This window comes from Setaria viridis, chromosome 9 (genome assembly GCF_005286985.2).
Source record: "Setaria viridis chromosome 9, Setaria_viridis_v4.0, whole genome shotgun sequence".
NCBI classification, from domain to species: domain Eukaryota; kingdom Viridiplantae; phylum Streptophyta; class Magnoliopsida; order Poales; family Poaceae; genus Setaria; species Setaria viridis.
In genome coordinates this window covers 22,171,674-22,189,498 of record NC_048271.2, presented here as the reverse complement: position 1 = coordinate 22,189,498, position 17,825 = coordinate 22,171,674, and the positions used below count along the sequence as shown (strand labels likewise).

General features: G+C 42.8%; 2 protein-coding genes across 4 annotated transcripts; both read right to left on the bottom strand.

Moving 5' to 3' along the window:
* Positions 1-4,452: 4,452 nt before the first annotated feature.
* Positions 4,453-6,415, bottom strand: LOC117839157 (ATP-dependent RNA helicase eIF4A). Its single transcript, XM_034719425.2, has 7 exons — positions 6,143-6,415; positions 5,991-6,045; positions 5,696-5,836; positions 5,143-5,379; positions 4,928-4,967; positions 4,757-4,854; positions 4,453-4,678 (listed from the first exon to the last, which is right to left on the bottom strand). The coding sequence occupies exons 1-7, from the start codon at positions 6,238-6,240 to the stop codon at positions 4,661-4,663; spliced, it is 687 nt and encodes a 228-aa protein (XP_034575316.1). The 5' UTR covers positions 6,241-6,415; the 3' UTR covers positions 4,453-4,660.
* A 1,199-nt stretch (positions 6,416-7,614) lies between these two features.
* Positions 7,615-10,112, bottom strand: LOC117839158 (probable calcium-binding protein CML8). 3 transcript variants are annotated; one of them, XM_034719429.2, is made up of 8 exons: positions 9,972-10,112; positions 9,281-9,425; positions 9,151-9,187; positions 9,019-9,046; positions 8,757-8,909; positions 8,546-8,648; positions 8,371-8,457; positions 7,615-7,946 (listed from the first exon to the last, which is right to left on the bottom strand). In XM_034719429.2, exons 1-7 carry the CDS (start codon positions 9,972-9,974, stop codon positions 8,387-8,389), a joined length of 540 nt encoding a protein of 179 aa, XP_034575320.1. In that variant the 5' UTR covers positions 9,975-10,112; the 3' UTR covers positions 7,615-7,946; positions 8,371-8,386. The 3 variants fall into 3 exon arrangements, with proteins under 3 accessions (XP_034575320.1, XP_034575318.1, XP_034575317.1); XM_034719427.2 differs by having other exon boundaries at positions 7,615-7,850; XM_034719426.2 differs by having other exon boundaries at positions 7,704-8,457.
* Positions 10,113-17,825: the final 7,713 nt, after the last annotated feature.

Sequence of the window (17,825 nt, the reverse complement as noted above, 5' to 3'; positions counted from 1 at the left end):
CTAAATTTTCTAGCTAATTCAACATTTCTAGAAATAAAAAATAAAAAATAATGATATCAGCCGGCCGCGGGCTTACGTCATCGGAGCAGACAGAGCCCGCTGTTGGTCGGTTACGCTTCGTGGAGGACGGGTCGGGGGCGGCACCGGCGGTGTCGGGGCGGCGGAGTGGGGGAGGCGCCAACGGCCAAGTCGGGGCGGCGCCAGTGTTGGGGATGTCGGCCGGTGGCGTGTCGACGGGAAGGAGGGCGGCGTGGAGTGGAGGAGGTGGCACCAGTACGGTGGAGGAGGTGGCGCCAGTACGGTGGAGGAGGGGTGGCGGAGTGGGGGAGGAGGCGGCGCCGACATGATGGAGGAGGCCGGGGCGGCGGCGCTACAGGAGGGGCGGCGGTGGTCGAGGAGGGGGTGGCGCCGGTCGAGGAGGGGCGGCGCCGGCATGGAGGATGGGCAGCACCGGCGTGGAGGTTGGGCGCCGACGACGGGAAGCGATGGAGGCGCGTGCGATGGGGGCGACGGCGGCGACGGGGGCTCGCGGCTTCGGAGAAGGCACCGGGGGCGTGACACGACAGCGGCGCGCGGCGTGGAGGAGGGGTGGCGGACGACTATCGCGGCTAAGTGTTGGGGGGGAGTGGATGGGGTTTTTCCCCTTTAGTACCGGGCCTCACCCCCCTACTAATGCCCTTTAGTACCTGGTGGTGGTTACCACCAGTACTAAAGGCCACCCCCGGGTCTAACTACCACCCGGTACTAAAGTAGTTGTAGCCCACTGAAATAGTTCCGCTCAAGATAAATGTTTTATTTTCTTTCTTTTAAAATTAATATTATATTTATTTATTGTGTAGTAAATCAAATAGCGTTCATAAAATTGCAAAAAAAAAGTTTGTTATCTTGATGTTGATTAGATCTACCCAATAAAAATATTAGATGCAGTTAAATATCAAATATATTAAAATTAGTAATATTAAGTTACTAATAGGTTACGAATGGTCATAGTACTTATGTTAACTTAAAAATTAGAAAAAATAAATATTTTGAACATGCAAAAATCTATAAAAATAGTAGCTGTAGTGTTATTAACATGTTTACCATGACTTAGTCATGTACTTATTTAATTGTATCTAAATTTATTGTTTAATATTTAATGGTGCTAAAACAATCAAAATAATTAATATTTTAACCATGCAAAAATTAGTTCTTGTTTAATAACTCCATAGAACGTTATTACATTACTTTGTCACTTGATCACAAAACACAGCATAATGGTTCTAATACATTACACATCATCATCTAATGGAACGTTAATAACCTTTCTCTTGACGAACGTCCTTTAGTTGTGATCGCGGCGTAAATATGGAGCGTCCTCTTTGGCTAGCAGGAAGCTTGGGTCAACCTCGACTGAAAATGGAGGAAGATCATCGAACTTATCATAATCTTCTGAAATGTCAGTTTTGTCCTGAACTCCAATGATTTTTCTTTTCCTTGGAAGAACTATGTGGCGCTTTGGTTGGTCATCTGACTTATTAGCACTCTTTTATTTTGGTTTCACATAGAAAACTTGAGTCACATCATTGGCTAGGAGGAATGGTTTGTCTCTATATCCAATCTTGTTGAGGTCCACTATTGTCATCCCATAGTTGTCTATCATTCACCTCCTCCTGTAAGTTTTACCCATTGGCACCGAAACAGAGGGATTTTCAAAGGTCCATAGTCGAGTTCCCATATCTCCTCAATGGCACCACAGTATCTGTCTTGTTTTCCATTGTTGTCTATTACATCTATACGTACACCACTATTTTGGTTTGTGCTCTTTTGGTGTTGGGCTATCGTGTAAAATGTGTACCTATTTATCTCGTATCCTTGGAATGTCGATGCTGAGATAGATGGACCCCTAGCCAACCATGCTAGTTGCTCTTCAATCGTGTCATCACCCATCAGTCGTCACCGCAACCAAGAGGCGGAAGCGTCAATGTGATGATGTGTAATCTAGGCCTCAATCTTCCCCTGGTTTGAGGACCATACAATGGTCTTGTGCTACTCCAAGTATGGAGCCACAAGGGATTATTGTTGCAGGGTCGTGAAGTGTGCTTTACGAAATGTACTCCCATCTATGTCCATCCGAGCTTTCCTCCCTAGTGTGCCCTTTTCCTTGAGTTTCCCCTCATGGTGTGATATAGGGACTCCAATCGAACTTAGGTCGTCAATAAAGTCAACACAAAACTCATTGACCTCCTTTGTTCCATATCCTTTTGTGATACTTCCTTATGGATGGGTACGATTACGAACATACTTCTTCAGAACTGCCGTAAACCTCTCAAAAGGGAACATATTGTGTAAAAAAATAGGACCGAAAATAAAAATCTCTTCAACAAGGTAGACTAGAAGGTGGGTCATGATATTAAAGAAGGAAGATGGAAAGACCATCTCAAAGCTAACAAGGCATTGCACCACATCATTCTGCAGCTTTAGTAGATTGTTTGGATGGATTGTCTTCTGAGAAATTATGTTGAGAAATGCACATAGCTTCACGTTATCAATTAGATGTAATGGTGTTTGTGTACTAAAATATGAAGTGATTGCACCTACATAAGTGTATTACAAATATTTTCTTCTTTTATTGACAAAATGCTACAAAATATTGCAATAATATTTAAATAAATGTAAGGGACAGTCATGTAGTAATATTTTTGCTAGTGGTAATTGAGTCAGTTCTGTTTCTGGTTTTGGACGAGCGATCTAGATTACACATGATCTAAATGGATACAATAACATAATATTTACGAATGGAAATACTAAATCTAATGCCAGTGATATCCATATTATAGAAATTTAACGAGATAGCCAGAAAAAAGAAAGGCAACACTGCAGTCAACTAACACACACACAAGCTATACCTGTCGTTGTTCAAAGCTTTGGTTTAACTAACATCCTATCACACCCTTCAAGAACAAATACATGTCAACAATACACAATATTATTCCAGTCCTTTTGACAATGAACATGGATAGACATACAAACTGGTTCATGCAATTTTTATGCTTCAGGTAAAATCAATATATTTTGCAACATTTTAAAATGTGACAAAACTAACTGATTTGTACAAGGCTTTTCATCATAAAAGTTGATCAGGTACCAGCAGCTTCAATATGTTGCCGCAATTCTACCATACTAACATTGTTGATGCACATGCACATTTCTGGTATAATGACCACTATGGGAAACAACGGAACTCAGCTTAACAATTACTCGTGTTGCCATGCTGGAAGTGCAATTTGTTCAAGACTCTAGACAGCAACCAAAGCTTTTTAGAATATTTGCTCGACTCTCCAAATAATCCATTATCAAGGAACTCCTTTGATCGCAGGTGCACTTACAACCCAATATTTGTTTTCACCTCCATGGTTCTAAAAGAAAAGGCAATAGGCTGATAAACCTTATCGGAGCTTTGACTTAGAAATATTAAAATATTGTGCAATGCGTCGTTTATAAGATAAACAGCTGACCCATGAAGCACTCTCATACTTCCAGAAGAGCTCACAAATATTTACTTAACAAAGATACAGACTGATTACAAAAGGTCAAAGTAGCACTTTTTAATTCTTCTCCTATTTTTGCACTCTGAGTTTCTATTGCTTTAGTTCAAAACATGGACTTAGTGTCTGTGTGTGTTTTATTCTAAAACCCCTCTTCTTAATGCAATGATACACAACTCTCCTGCGTATTTAAGAAAAACAAACATGGACTTGACATGTCAAGTTAAATGTTGTGTTTTTCCGTTGACTTTAGGGTTCTTATTTTAAATAATTTCCTAATGGAGAATAATGCACAATGAGCATTTCAGATGACACTAGATAATAGGAGCACAGGCAATCCCATTTGTATAGCAAAGCTGTTAGCATAATTGCATTGTTATTCTTTCTCTAGGTGCAAGATATTGGCAGTAGAGATTGTGCAGTACACAAAAGGTGGACATTTCTTTATATTTGTATGGCAAGATGTTGCTGACCTCATGTGAACCTCACTATCACTTTCTGTATTTTTCAAATATAACTAGCATGTAATTTCTTTATTCCTTTTTTGCATAACTTTTTCATGCAATTGTTTTTAATGCAAAGTGGAAGTTGGGTACTGCACAGAGCCCAGAGTAATACTAGACAACTAGTCAAAACACTAGTTTACCAGTTTGTCATACAACCTACTCTAATTTGAAATTGAAGTGTAAGCTAGAGCATTCCATAGTAACATCACTTTGGCAACTGGCTGTCTCATTGCAACTCTGCTGTTGATCTGTTCAAAACTATAAATCAAGAATAATGGATTTATGTCAGTGAAAATATTTTCTATTGCCCACAAAAAGGATCCCATGCTTGTCTTTGTCTGAAAATTCTTGCGCTCTTAGCACTTAAACTTGTATGCATCAACATAGAAATGATGCGCGGAGTAAACTAATCATGTCACTGGATGTTCAACCACGACTACAATTCTTTCATTTCTCAGGAAAAAAAGAAGCAGTAAAGATTATTCTAATTCCTCAGGGATCTAATCTTAGGAACAAGCTGTATCATGAAAATGAATTAAAAAAAAATCTAATTAACAGAAGTAAAACCCCAAGTAGTTAGTGTGGAAATAAAATAGTAACATCTGAAAAGTTATAGAGTTGAGACTGTCATAATATCTCTGAAACCTGCAAAGGAAATATTTTAAGTTTAGACCACAAGAGAATATTAGATGAAACTAAAATGGATAATGGTGTATATCTTACATGTATTGGCATCTCAGCAATGAGCAGACCACTGGTTTCTTCTAAAGCCTTGAGTGTAGCCACCTCACCACCAACAACCATGTTAATTACAATTCCATCTGCACCATCAAAGCCCATCAGCTACATTGAGGAGAATAAGAGATGGATCAATTCAATACTATCTTAATATACCTGCTGCCAAGCATGTTGACATGCGTCTTAAGTAAGCTTCCTGCAAAACTCAAATTTAATATTCAGGTCAGGCAAGACATTAGAAAGGTATAACTAGAAGAGCCAACAAAACTGTGTAATAGTGAATGCCAGAAAAAAAAAAGGAAAAGAACAAACACAGTTTCATAGTTTGTGAACAAAATGTACTAGAAACAACAAATATGGGTAAAGCTGACCTTCTTTGTGGGAAGCTCATAGTTCATCAGCACACGAGCCATAAGGGGTGCCTCTGCCATCGCTGCTAGTGGCAAGCAAGCATCTGTCGCAACTATAATGCTTAGTTTTGTGCCAATACTTTCAGGCTTAGAACTTTCAGTAATATCAGTAGCTTTAGTAGTCTGATTCCACTGAATTGTTTCTTGACGAAACTTCTCAAGAATCGATGCACGCTCTGCTTCAGCCTGATCACTATACTGTTCATAAAAAGATCCATTAGTAATATGCTGATTTTGATGTGAAGCGAAGCATCTTATTAGCAAGGATCATAGACCTATCAGAATTTGAGTGACAATTTCCATGCTAGAGGTGAAAGAGAAGCAAGAAAACTTGGGACATTTGAGCACATAACAATATTTATGATGGCAAACGTCATATATTTTTGGAGCAAATATGCTAGATGCAGGCATATTTACTTCGAAGCCACCACGACTTTTTGGAGGAAATGGAACAACAAATGGAAATACATCGAGCAAGTTACAACTAAGTTGGGGACTGGTGGTTGTGAATTACCAGCGGTGACATTGACACAAAGGGGAGGTTGGCGACCGCAGCACAGACAGCATCGAGCTCATCCCGGGAGGAAACACATATCGCAATCGGCAGCCCGCCACGGCGATCAGCAACAACCCCCAGGAGCTCCAAGAGTGTCCTCTGCACTCAAACACAACCATAAATCATCAAGAATCGAGACAAATCAGCCAGCGGTATCGCAAAACTGGGCACAACCAGTCAATAAGCATCCGAGAAAATGGAATCCAAGTGCAGGGCCGGGAAGCGGAGGGGGCAGGGAGAAAGAGGCACGCACCATCTTGAACTGGATGCGGTCGACGGCGAGGTAGTAGTGGCGCCCGGGGCCGGGGCTGGGGACGATGAGGATCCCAAGAAGGTCAGTTACATATATATAAAACGGGGGAGCGCTCGAGTGAATCGAGGAAGCGACGGGTGCTGGTCCCTCACCTGGGATGGGATGATGCCGACGCAGGGGAGGTCGGGGAGGGCAGAGCGTCGGGAAAATCTGCGCCGGAGCCAGCGGCAGCGGCGGCCGGAGACCTCATCGCGGTTCGCCGGAGGGGAACCGAAGCAGGGGATGTCCTCAAAAAAAAGAAGCAGCAGGGAAAGTGGAATATTCCCCAACGAGACAAATGCTCTCTCTGAGGTCTTCTTCTTCTTCTTCTTCTTCTTCTTCTTCTTTTTTTTTGTTTTGTGAGATCTCTCTGAGGTCTTCTGAACCTGTTACGAGGAACAAAGTTCGGGCCCGACGCTATTTGGAGCCCATGGGCCGAATACTTTGAAGCAAAACGACTTGATTCTATTTCCTCTCTCGAAAATCAACGTTTTGTTATGCTACCATTAAATTGATTTTGTTTGGTGAGAAATTATATGTTGATAGATTATTTGTTTTTCTATTGAGTTCATCTATGTCTATAGTTTACAATGCTGTGCCAAATAGTTGATTTAAAAATTTGCAAAACATATTTTATTTATTGCATTAATTCTAAACACATCGGCTATCTAGGTCAGCTCTTGTTACGAGGTGGCATAGCTACTTATTATCTGTGCCTATGAGCTGTATATTGGAGTTTGAATTTTAACATATTTATAAAATTATTAAGTTTTCATATGAACTCAATGAACACATTTTTTATATAAAAATATTATGTTCCAACATGATATATAATTTTTTAATTGAATTATTTTTTGTCTAAATTACTTAGATAATCAAAGTTTTAGACAATAAGAGTAAAAAGAAATAGAACTCTCAGTTGTATTAGCAACAAGTGTTAGTGGGGTGGTAGTAACAAGGGATCACATGTGGATGGAGTTTGTGGATTTTTGTGTGAAAAATACATGACTTGTCATGTGCGACCGTATGAAAACCTCGACGGTGGTCTCTGGGTCTACGGAGGTTTTCTTTGGTATTTATTTTGTTATTTTTTGTTCCAAGGATCCACCATGCCGGCTCACATATGCCTGCTCTTTATGTGAGCGGGACGCGAATAATTAGCACCACATCCGTTGTATACGGTGCCACCTGCCGCGACCCACTTGAGAAAAACGCAACCCAATCCGACCCAGTCAATACGTTGGGTGAGCTGGAGCTGATATTTATGACCCCATCTAAAACACGATCTAGACACATGGTCCAAAAAAATTAGCGTAAAATCTGACCAAACCCGAAGCTAACACAAAAAATATAAGTTTAGCCTGACCCAACCCGAACACGACCCGACCGTGTCGGGTGTAGGCAAAAAAAAAAAATGTAACCCGATGGTTGGCTTGGGCCGGGCACGGGTAAAAAATACAAAATGATCAGGTACTAGTATTACATAGGCCATCTGTTCTGCAATAGTCATCATCAACTCCGCCAACAACAAAAGTTAAGTGGCCCAAGATCGGCTTCGAGTGCCATGGGCCGTTTGGCCCAGTAGTTTTCCCCTGCATTTTCGTTGTTTTTATTCGTGCTTTATTTGCTCGTTATAGAATCGATATTTGAGCCTTCTTCACTAGTCAACACATATGGCTTAATACATATATATACATAAATACTCCTATAAGACAAGGTACATGCACCGTATATATACGTGCAACTACACTACGCTATGGTCACATAAGTATGTCTTGCAGCTTCCATCTAGGTACCGTGTTCACTGAGGAAAGGTAGGAACTGCACAGGATTTATACCGAAGAAACGTTTCAGATCCAAATTCTCTGTTTCTCTGTGAAATAGAATCACTTCCATGGTACCTAGCTGATTCGGTTTCTAAAATAGACATAAATATACATTATTTTTCTTTTAAAAAAATATAAAAATAGATAGGCTTCACAAAAATACTAGATTTTTTTAATTTTAAATTATTGCACTTAAAAAGACAAAGTTTACTTACCACATACTACACATAGTAGAGCATAATCACGTGAAACCAGCTAGTACAAAAAAACTAGAATCGCTAGAAACGTTTCTATCTAGAATCACTAGCTGTGGTGACCGTTTGGCAAGCAATAGACTAATTCTAGCAGGAATCTGGAACGATGCTCTTAGCCAAACGAACCCTAAATTTCTACTCCCTTCGTTCCAAATTGTAAGTGTATAATAATATCTATAAATCTAGAAAAGTTAAAACGATATACAATTTGGAACGGAGGGAGTAATGTGCTGCAACCGTATGCACTGGGCAATTGCTCACCAATCCAATGATGGGATTAAAACCCAGACACGAGGTTCGTCCGCTTCATCATCTTCATGAACTCCTCCAGGTCGATCTCGCCGTCACCTGCACTCGTGACGATCCGTAGTGCAAACATGCATTTCAGTCCATCACCGACCAGGCAAAGGCAAGCATGGGCAGGCTGGAGACTCACCGTTCTCGTCGGCGGCCTCTATCATCTCCCTGACCTCGTCGATGGTGAAGTGCTCGCCGGTCTCGATGGCCAGCCGCTGGATGTCGATGTCGGAGATCTTGCCCTGCGGCAGCAGCAGAAGACGACGCATATCATCATCGATTGATCGAAGGATCATTCGCATCTCTATCGGAAGAGAACAAGTGTCAGCCATGGAGCTGCGAGGGCGTACGTTGCGGTCCTGGTCGATGATGCGGAAGGCCTTGAAGAGCTCGTCCCGGGCGTCCCGCTCGCCCATCTTGTCCGTCATCATGTGCACGAACTCGTCGAAGTCGATGGTGCCGCTGCCGTCCTTGTCCACCTCCGCGATCATCTGGTTGATTTGCTGCCATCACCACCGCGTCCCATGTTCGTCAGTTAACAACTCCCCCGCTCTAGAACCTGTCCTGATTTCTGAAGAAGAACAGAGGGAATAATGTTCAGACTGGAAGTACCTCCGGTGTCATCTCGAATCCCAGGGCTCTGCAAAGACAACAGCATGCTCATCAAGCCATCACATGCAGATGATAACAAGGTCCCCGGCAACTAGAGCTAGATGATTCAAAATTCAGCACATATGCACGTACCTCATCGCAACGTTGAGCTCCCTCGCATCGATGGTGCCTGGATGCAGGTGATAGTCAGACAAAAATTAAGCCACACCGCCATGGGCGAGCCCAGCAACAAGTGATCTTATAAATACGTACTACAGTATACCTGAGCCGTCGATGTCGAAGAGGTCGAACGCCTCTTTGATCTCCTTCCTCTTCTGCGCCGTCAGCTTCTTGCGGCGGACTTTGTCTTTCCGGTAGCCGGAGGAGTTGGAAGCAGGAGGCTCATCGGCTGCTTTGTACGTGCTCGCCTGCACCCCGAAAGTTCGGATTTCATCGAGCCTTTTCATGAGAAAAACAAACCGGTTCTTCGAAATATATACAGTAATAACGTCCCCAACCAAGCGCAAGAACCGCAGCGTGTCTCGTACTCTACCTCTGTTTCTAGTATATTTACAAAAATAATTTTTAGACCCTTTAAGAATAAACTATTTTTAACCATGCGAAATTATTTGGAAGAACTCCAGTATCATGTCCTATCCATGTCCAGAATAACTGGCCTTTGCCACGATTAGGATTCCACCATGAAGTCCCAGTATGCTAGCTGAGCTTCAGGGAGCTCGAGACGAGCCAAGTGGCAAAAGGCAACCAAAGAATTCGCAGCATCCAACAACTCTTAAATTGAGGAATTTAACCAAAGAACAATTCAATCGTTTACATGGAACAACCAACCAAAAGATTGATCCGACAATCGATCGGATACAAATAATCATAAGCTGAACTAGAGCAGAACAGAGTTTAAGAGTTGAGTAAACACAGGGGATACTTCGTCAGGCCGTAAGCAGAGAGTCGCGTACCATCTCGGGGGACGATCGGCTGGCGTTGATCCTTCAGGGCGCGCGATGAAGCTGGCCGCGGTATTTCTGCTGCTCCTGCCCTCTGAATTTTTGGGTCTCTTGTGGCTGAAGCTCTCTTGGTGCAGTGGGGTTTTCCTGAAGCAAGTGGAGGAGAAAGGCGAATGGAAGAATGCGCTTCCGCCTTTTGACACTGACGACTGAAACAGCGACGTAATGGTGGAGAAGGGACAGGAGAGACAGCGACGCGAAAGGGTGCGCTGTGGGCTATTATGCTGCAAGGAAGCGCACCGAAGCACGTCACTGATCACCAAGTCCTAGCAGGATCATGTACCATCTGGCCAAAGAGAAATAGCTCTGGACCCTTACCGTGCAATTTGGACACTAAGGTCGTATTCTGTGCGCTATTATGCAAAAGTATGAAGACTATGAGTTGTTCTTCATAGGAATATTCCCCCACAAGACATAAATAAGTGACATTGCCAACAACGCTGTCCACTCGACCATATAATTCTCATCGTAACACTTACACAAAAACTACAAAAATAATCTCCTGGTATCATCTTCATATGCCATACAAAGAATTCATAGAGATATCGCCAGCGAAATATTAAGAACAGTAGATTTACATTTTATTCACCAAGTAGGATAGGATCAATAGCTTATTTTTTTTGTTACTTTCACATGGTATTTATATTTTATAGATAGACTGGTTAAGCTGTTTTAACATGTAAATACTGCATTTACATTTTATTGAATAGTTAAGCTATTTTAACTTTGACAGTATCGTATTTACGAGTATCTGAACGGATTATGCCAAAATAATTCTAGGAACTTCTCTCTCAAATAAAAACATTAATGATGGTGCAACTCTTAATCTTAAAGATATTAAAAATACATGAAATTAGTGACCGATCAACCAAAAGTTATGTCATGTGATCAGAAAAACGGCATTTTTTTTTGGAGCAGAGGAAGCAGAACAGAGTACAGGATGCAAAGCCGAGGGCACCACGAACGCGACACTCTGCTCTTGTTTTCTTGCTGAAGAAAACGTTGGCGCTGTCTTTCTATTAAACTCGCTTGCTTGGTTGCAGCTTTGACAAGGAACGTGACGATACCGCCAAGGATTTGGATAGGAAGAGTGCAGAAGACCCATGAATTTACGGATGTACCCTTTAGTGGATTAAAAAATAAATTAGTAAAGATACAAGTCCCACCTTTTTAATAATGGACCCACCTAGTTGGTACCTTCCGGTAGTTTTGTCTTGGTACCTCTTATTTTTCAACCATGGGATTCCCTCTATGAACGGCTTTCATTTTCTTTTTTCAAACCCCTATACAATTTCTCATTAAATAAACCAAAGTATGTTGACCATCTACAGATTTCATCCAAATTTGACTATAGCAAAAGTCTCGCAAAATCTTACAAGAAAGGATGCATTGTTTATAAGGCCCAGTTCCAAGCTGGGCTTTGTTTTAGGCCCAACTAGTCAATGTTAAGTTGGAGTACTACTTTCCCTTGAAACTTTGGATATCAAGGAAGGGGTTTAAAGCATTCATTATCCACCCGTCGTTTAGTAACGTTGATTTGACCACTATTTTTTAATACCAAAATGATAACAATTTCCTTTGTCTAGGCCCAGTCCCATGCTGGCCTTTGTTTTAGGCCCAATCCAAGCCTTCGATCCACATTTACTTGTACCAGCATTTTACACAAAAATTGGCGCCCAAGTAACTGCCATCATCTCTCAGAAACGATCGATTTACTTGTACCAGCATTTTACACAAAAATTGGCGCCCAAGTAACTGCCATCATCTCTCAGAAACGATCGATTTACTTGTACCAGCATTTTACACAAAAATTGGCGCCCAAGTAACTGCCAAAAGACTGTTACAAATTTTCAATCCACAGCACTCAGCGAGCTGAGCACAGAAGCCAGGCCAACCCACCACGTGCTGCTTGGTTTCGGGAGCAGCAGCCTTGGCCGCGACGAAACCTTGCAACGCCAGGGCCTCTTGGCGTGCACGCAGGCTGTCCGTTCAGCACAAACGAAATCAGAGCCGTCCGTTCCAACGGTAGGGTACCCTGCTGTGCTCATCACTATTTATATGTAGCTCCTAACTCGGCTCCCTCCTCCATTATTGTTTATTTTCTAGTTTAGTCCTCAATACACCAAAGCAAAGGCTCTGTCATGTTTATGCTTTAGCCCTCTCGTGCCCTCTTCCGCTCTTTGAATTCTCCGTGGTTGCATTCTTGCTCTGCCATGTTTTTCTTCAAGCTCCTTTTCTGAACGTCCTAGCTGATGATCCAGGACATAAATGTTTGGTTTTCCTTTGATTTACCTTGTATTTGGTTGAATTTTGCAAGGAAGCAAGCTAGCTGAGAGCTGTGTTTTGAAGCAGGTTTGGTGAACTTCTATGTACTTTTTTCCTTCGCGAACTTATCTTCAGTTTTTTTCATGCGCCCATGAATCAGTACTTGCTCCTTATAAATTTCTGCAATACCGTATTATTTTTTTCATGAAGTTTCCATGCGCCGATGATGAACGAAAAATACTAGGTTGAATAATGATGGGCTGATCCGGTGCCTGTGTGGTGCCACACCATATATCGTCCACTTGATTACCTATGTTCCTCTCGACTGAGGCATGATGAAAACTCAACCTCTCTTTGATTTTTTATCAACATTTTCTGATCTTTTTGAACTACTTTTTTGTTAATGCAAATGAGAACTGATTGGTTTCTCTCTGGCTTGCCTAAATTCGATTCTTTTCTTTTTATTTGTTATCTATGTTTATACGAACACTTTATGTTGCAAAAGTTCTACCAAATTCTATTTATATGTGCTTTTATCGGCATTTTAATTACCTTTTTAATTTAACTAAACTAACCAGTTAAGAATTTGAGTGGGTTTCCTTTATTTTTCTGATAATTTTTAACTCAAACTTGTTTTGCAGCATTTCAGAGGAAGTGCTCATGCAGAAGGAAGCAGATCATGTCAATGAGATGCATACTTCATTCACCATTTCAAGTATGGTAAAACTTTATGTTTTATATGTGCGCAGAATTAGAAGTGATCACTGCACATGTGTAAAATGTTGTCTTCTAGTAACTCTTCTCCTTTTTACAATGTCGTGCCATTTTTTACATGCAAATCTGTTTACCAGATAAGTGCTGATCGATTATGGATATTATTATGCAAACTTCACTAATGCCACAGTATGAGTCGCTTGATATGATTCTGCCCTTCTTCTTAATGAAATGCCACACAGCTCTCCTGCATTGTTTGAGGAAAAGATATGATTCCTCCTTGTCAAGTTTCACATGCCTATTATGTTCTGTTGTTGCATGTGCGCCCATATGTTTTAGATAATTGAGAAATTAGGGTATATTTGACATTGTTCCAACTCTAAGATTTAGGTATGGATCTATATTTATATTTTGTCCAAACCATAAACAAAATTGTTTCTTGGAGCTACAAAATACCCAGCTCTAAGAAACCTTAGATCTGGATCCCAACCAAATACTCCATTGGGCAAGTTCAATAAGCTTGGTTATAAGTCGAGACTAGCATTATAGACAATCATACAACAATTGGACTCTTAACACATTCCAACATTTCCATCCCCTCCCTATGCTGCTGCCATCATCCTGATCAAGCTCGGCACCCTGCTTCTCACAGGCCACTATCCCCCTCCCATGTCACCACCGTTACGGGCATGGCACCCTAGCATGATGATCCGTGCTAAAGCCACCTTCTTTCAAGCTTGCCACTCAGCCCCCATGGATGCCACCTTCTTAGGCTTGACACACCGCAGTACCGCACCACCCTTTTTGGGATGGAATCATCCTACTTTGGTTGTTTTGTTGGTTGGATAGAATCATTCCCGTTTTTTGTTTGTTTGGTAGAAGGGATCATATGGAGGATTGGGATGGACAACGTTTGTTTGAACGTCAGCCATGTGTTGTGGGCAATGACTCTCAACCAACAAGCTTCTCTTATTCCCTGTGTAAACACCGATCGAGCTAAGCCTCCACCAGCCTTGCTCCATCGTTCCCATGGCCTTGTCCTGCCGCTCGCCCAACTGTCCTATGGCCTTGCTCCCCCCCCCCACTTGGCCCGCCGGCCCACCGCTCTTTTGCACGGACACACACCCACTACAAGGTTTTGTGCCTAATGCCACGGTTTTGTGTAGCAACAGTTGATTTTCGTTGCAATACATAGTGGTTATTGCAACGTTAGTCGATTTGGTTGCGATAGGGTGACATGTTGCCACCAATTGTGTGGTGTTGCGATATAAATTTTGTTGGTTGCAATAAGGTGGATATATCGCAACGAATATATTTGCGTTGTAATTATAGCGACATTATTGCAACACTAGATGTAATGGTTGCAAATAGATGTCCATGTCGCAACGAATATATAGCGTTGCTATTAGTACTATTGTGTGTTGCAAAAGAGTCTATGTTATAGCGATGCAAAATGAGTTGTTGCGAATAGAGTCTTAGATATAGCAACGCAAAACTATATTGTTGCAAATGAGTCTTCGATATTGCAACGAGTATTAGATATAGCAACAAACACCAACATCGTTGCTATACATAGGGTGGTATTACAAAAAATTTCTAGGTGTGGCAATAGATGAGTTTCTAGGTGGGCCTCACCCAAGTTGGACTCAACACATATGTAATTTGGCCCATGCGGCAAGCCTTTCTTTCGCGAGGGATCGGACCTAAACCTGATCGATCCAGCCCCTGGCCCTCACGCAGTGTTGCCACCTCTTCTTATTCGCGCGACGTTCGCCTCCTCCATCACAAATGTCGAGCGTGCGCCGCGCCTGCCGTCTCTCCCATCCTGCGCCCTTTCACCCTGGTTGTTTGCAGGAGCGCGAGGAGCCACTTCGCATGAGAACATTTAGCACGATCGATCAGCCTATGGTACTTCCTTTCAATATGTTTTGTTTCCTAATGCGTTACAAGAAATCAGCCTAAGATATCATCGATCATGTGCACGAAACTTGAGTTCTTTCAATATATTTTGTTTCCTAATACGTTATAAATATTGGTTATTTTAAATCCTGAATGAGCACCCTTTTCCCATGGTTTAGGAATTGTGAATTTGGTGTTCTAAGTCATGCTGTATCTGGGACTTTTCCAATGGCACATGATGAACATAGTTGGATGCTATTGCCTCAGTCAGATGAAGCGTGGCAACTCAGATTTGACAAATTCATTGGGAATACCTTTGAAGGCACCTATCCAGGAGAGACTGCACCCTGTCCATGTACGGTGTCGTCGCATGGCGTACAAAAGGAAAGTTGAGGTTCAACAACATTTGCTTGAAATAGGGTTTGATAAGGATTTCACAAAACAGAAATGTCGTGCTGCTAAAGCAATGTTTGTGGATGGTGATTGGGATTTGAGTGAAGGACCAGCTGCTGATCATGATGATTGCGGCTCCGCCAATAATCTGCTTTCCTCGCTAATTAGTGATGCTATGTATGGAGAAATTGCAGGTGGTAATATTGAGGAGCCAAATGAGTCATCAAAGAAAATTTTCAAATTACTGGAAGAAGCGTGGAAAGATTTGTACCTAGGTTGCAAGGAGACCACCAAAGTATCCTTCATTGTTAGGCTATTTTAGATTAAGTGCATGTTCGGTGCTACCAACAATGCAATGGAGCAAATACTTCACCTATTCTATCTTTTTCTACCCAAAGGACATTGTGTCCCAGATAACCTGGATAAAGTTCGAAAGGTGGTTTGAGACCTTGGCTTAGACTACCAAAAGATTCATGCTTGTGTCAATGACTGTGTGTTATTCCATGGAGAGTACGAAAAGATGGACACCTGTCCAACATGTGGGGAGAGTAGGTGGAAGAATTTAGATTCAGAGGGGCTTGTTGGTGAGTGTGGTGCCACTAGTGGAGTAAAGAAGAAGCTATTTCCTCGTAAAATACTAAATTATTTTCCACTTATTCCTCGACTACAAAGGTTATATGTGAACGAGACCACATCAAAGTATATGCGTTGGCACAAAGAAGAATTGGTTCAAGATGGGAAAGTAAGGCACCCAACTAAGTCAAAGGCATGGAAGCACGTAGATGAGAAGTATAAGGATGAATTTGCCTTGGATCCATGTAATGTCAGGCTAGGACTTGCATTAGATGGCTTCAATCTGTTCGGGATGTTGAATGTGAATTACACTACATGGCCGGTGATCCTAATTTGATATAACCTGCCTCCTTGGTTGTGCTTGAAACAATCTTATTGGATGATGTCAATGCTAATTCCTGGGCCTAAATCTTCAGGAATTAACGTTGATGTATATTTGCAGCATCTGATTGAGGGATATGGGTACCCTATTGGTCCCCACCGATTAGGATACTAGCCGGTCTTGACAAGTGAGCCCGCCTGACCAGAACATACATGCCAAGGACGTGAAGATACTTGGAGCACAAGTCAAGAAGACCGGGCAATTCAAATCAGTCTGGATATTGCGGGATGTTTGTTGTAATCCGACTCATATTGATTTCCATGTAACAACCAACTAGATTAGATTCAAACCAACTTGTAACCCTAGGTTGTCAGCTTATGTAAGGCGGCCAAGGGCGCCTCCTTAGGGCAACTCAACTATTCCATGCACCAGCGCAAAACAATACAAACCAACATACAGGATGTAGGGTATTACTCTCAGGAGGTCCGAACCTGTCTAAAACCCTTGTGTCCCTTGTGTTCTCGCAATTACCTTCGAGTTCTTAGTTTCGCGATCGCCCTCACTTACAAATCAACCACTTAGGTAACCCCCTGGTGGACTGCCGGGCTACTAAATCTGACAGTTGGCGCGCCAGGTGGGGGGTTTGCGAGATCCTCTTAGCGACCTTGATGGCATCCCATCCCGGCATTGTTTTTCCCGAGAGCATGAAGAACTTCCTCGGCAACCTAATACAGATTCGCTTCGGGACCATGCCGTCGGATTCCGATCCCACCGCTTTTCTCGTCGACTCGGCATTCGGTGCTAGCTCGGCTTCCGTCGAATCTACCTCGATGGGACAAGTTCTCCACCCAAGGATCATCACACCGCTTGCCCAGCAAGGACACGAACTCTCTCTCTCCCCGAGAGGGTTCCAGATCTACTCGTTGTCACCCGCCTACCCATGCCCTCCGACCTGATCGTGGGGCTAGATTGCATCAGCAGCACCATTGCTAAGTGTATAGATCTATTTGAGACGGTGCTAGGCTCAACAAGGTCGGCGCAGGGTCCATCCCGCATCCCCTTCGATTTGCGGAACTCGGCCACCGAGTACTCCGCTAAGCTTGACCAGGTTTTCCAGATCCAATTTGGTGACCCGCCCGAACCCGCTCAGTTTCATGACTATGGCGAATTCTAGGTGCCTTGCATCGGCCTGACACCAAATCCCTATGGAAGCGACGATGAGAGCAACTCCTTCACACCCAATCGCGAAACTTTCATGGTCTCTGCTGATGAGCCACCCCGTGATGGTGAAACAGAATCTCAAGAAGAAGGCTGTAACGCCAAGAATCAGAATCGCGCAGCACGACGCCAACAGGAGCAAGCCAACGCCCAGCTGTAACCTGTTACTAACGCAGATGCAACAGGTCATCAGTGCCAACAGCCGCGCAACAACCACGATAATGCCGAACAAGGCGGTGCTCAGGACAGATGCAAATGCCCTGTACACGCCCGCAATCTACTAGCTGACCTCGAGCAGGCCAGCCACACCGTCTTCACTACACCCCGAGCCAACCTGGGGGCTGCCTTTGCTGACCTTGAAAATCTTCTAGATTCGGACCAAATCCGACAGATCTAGGTGCGACTCCAAGTCGCCAACGCCC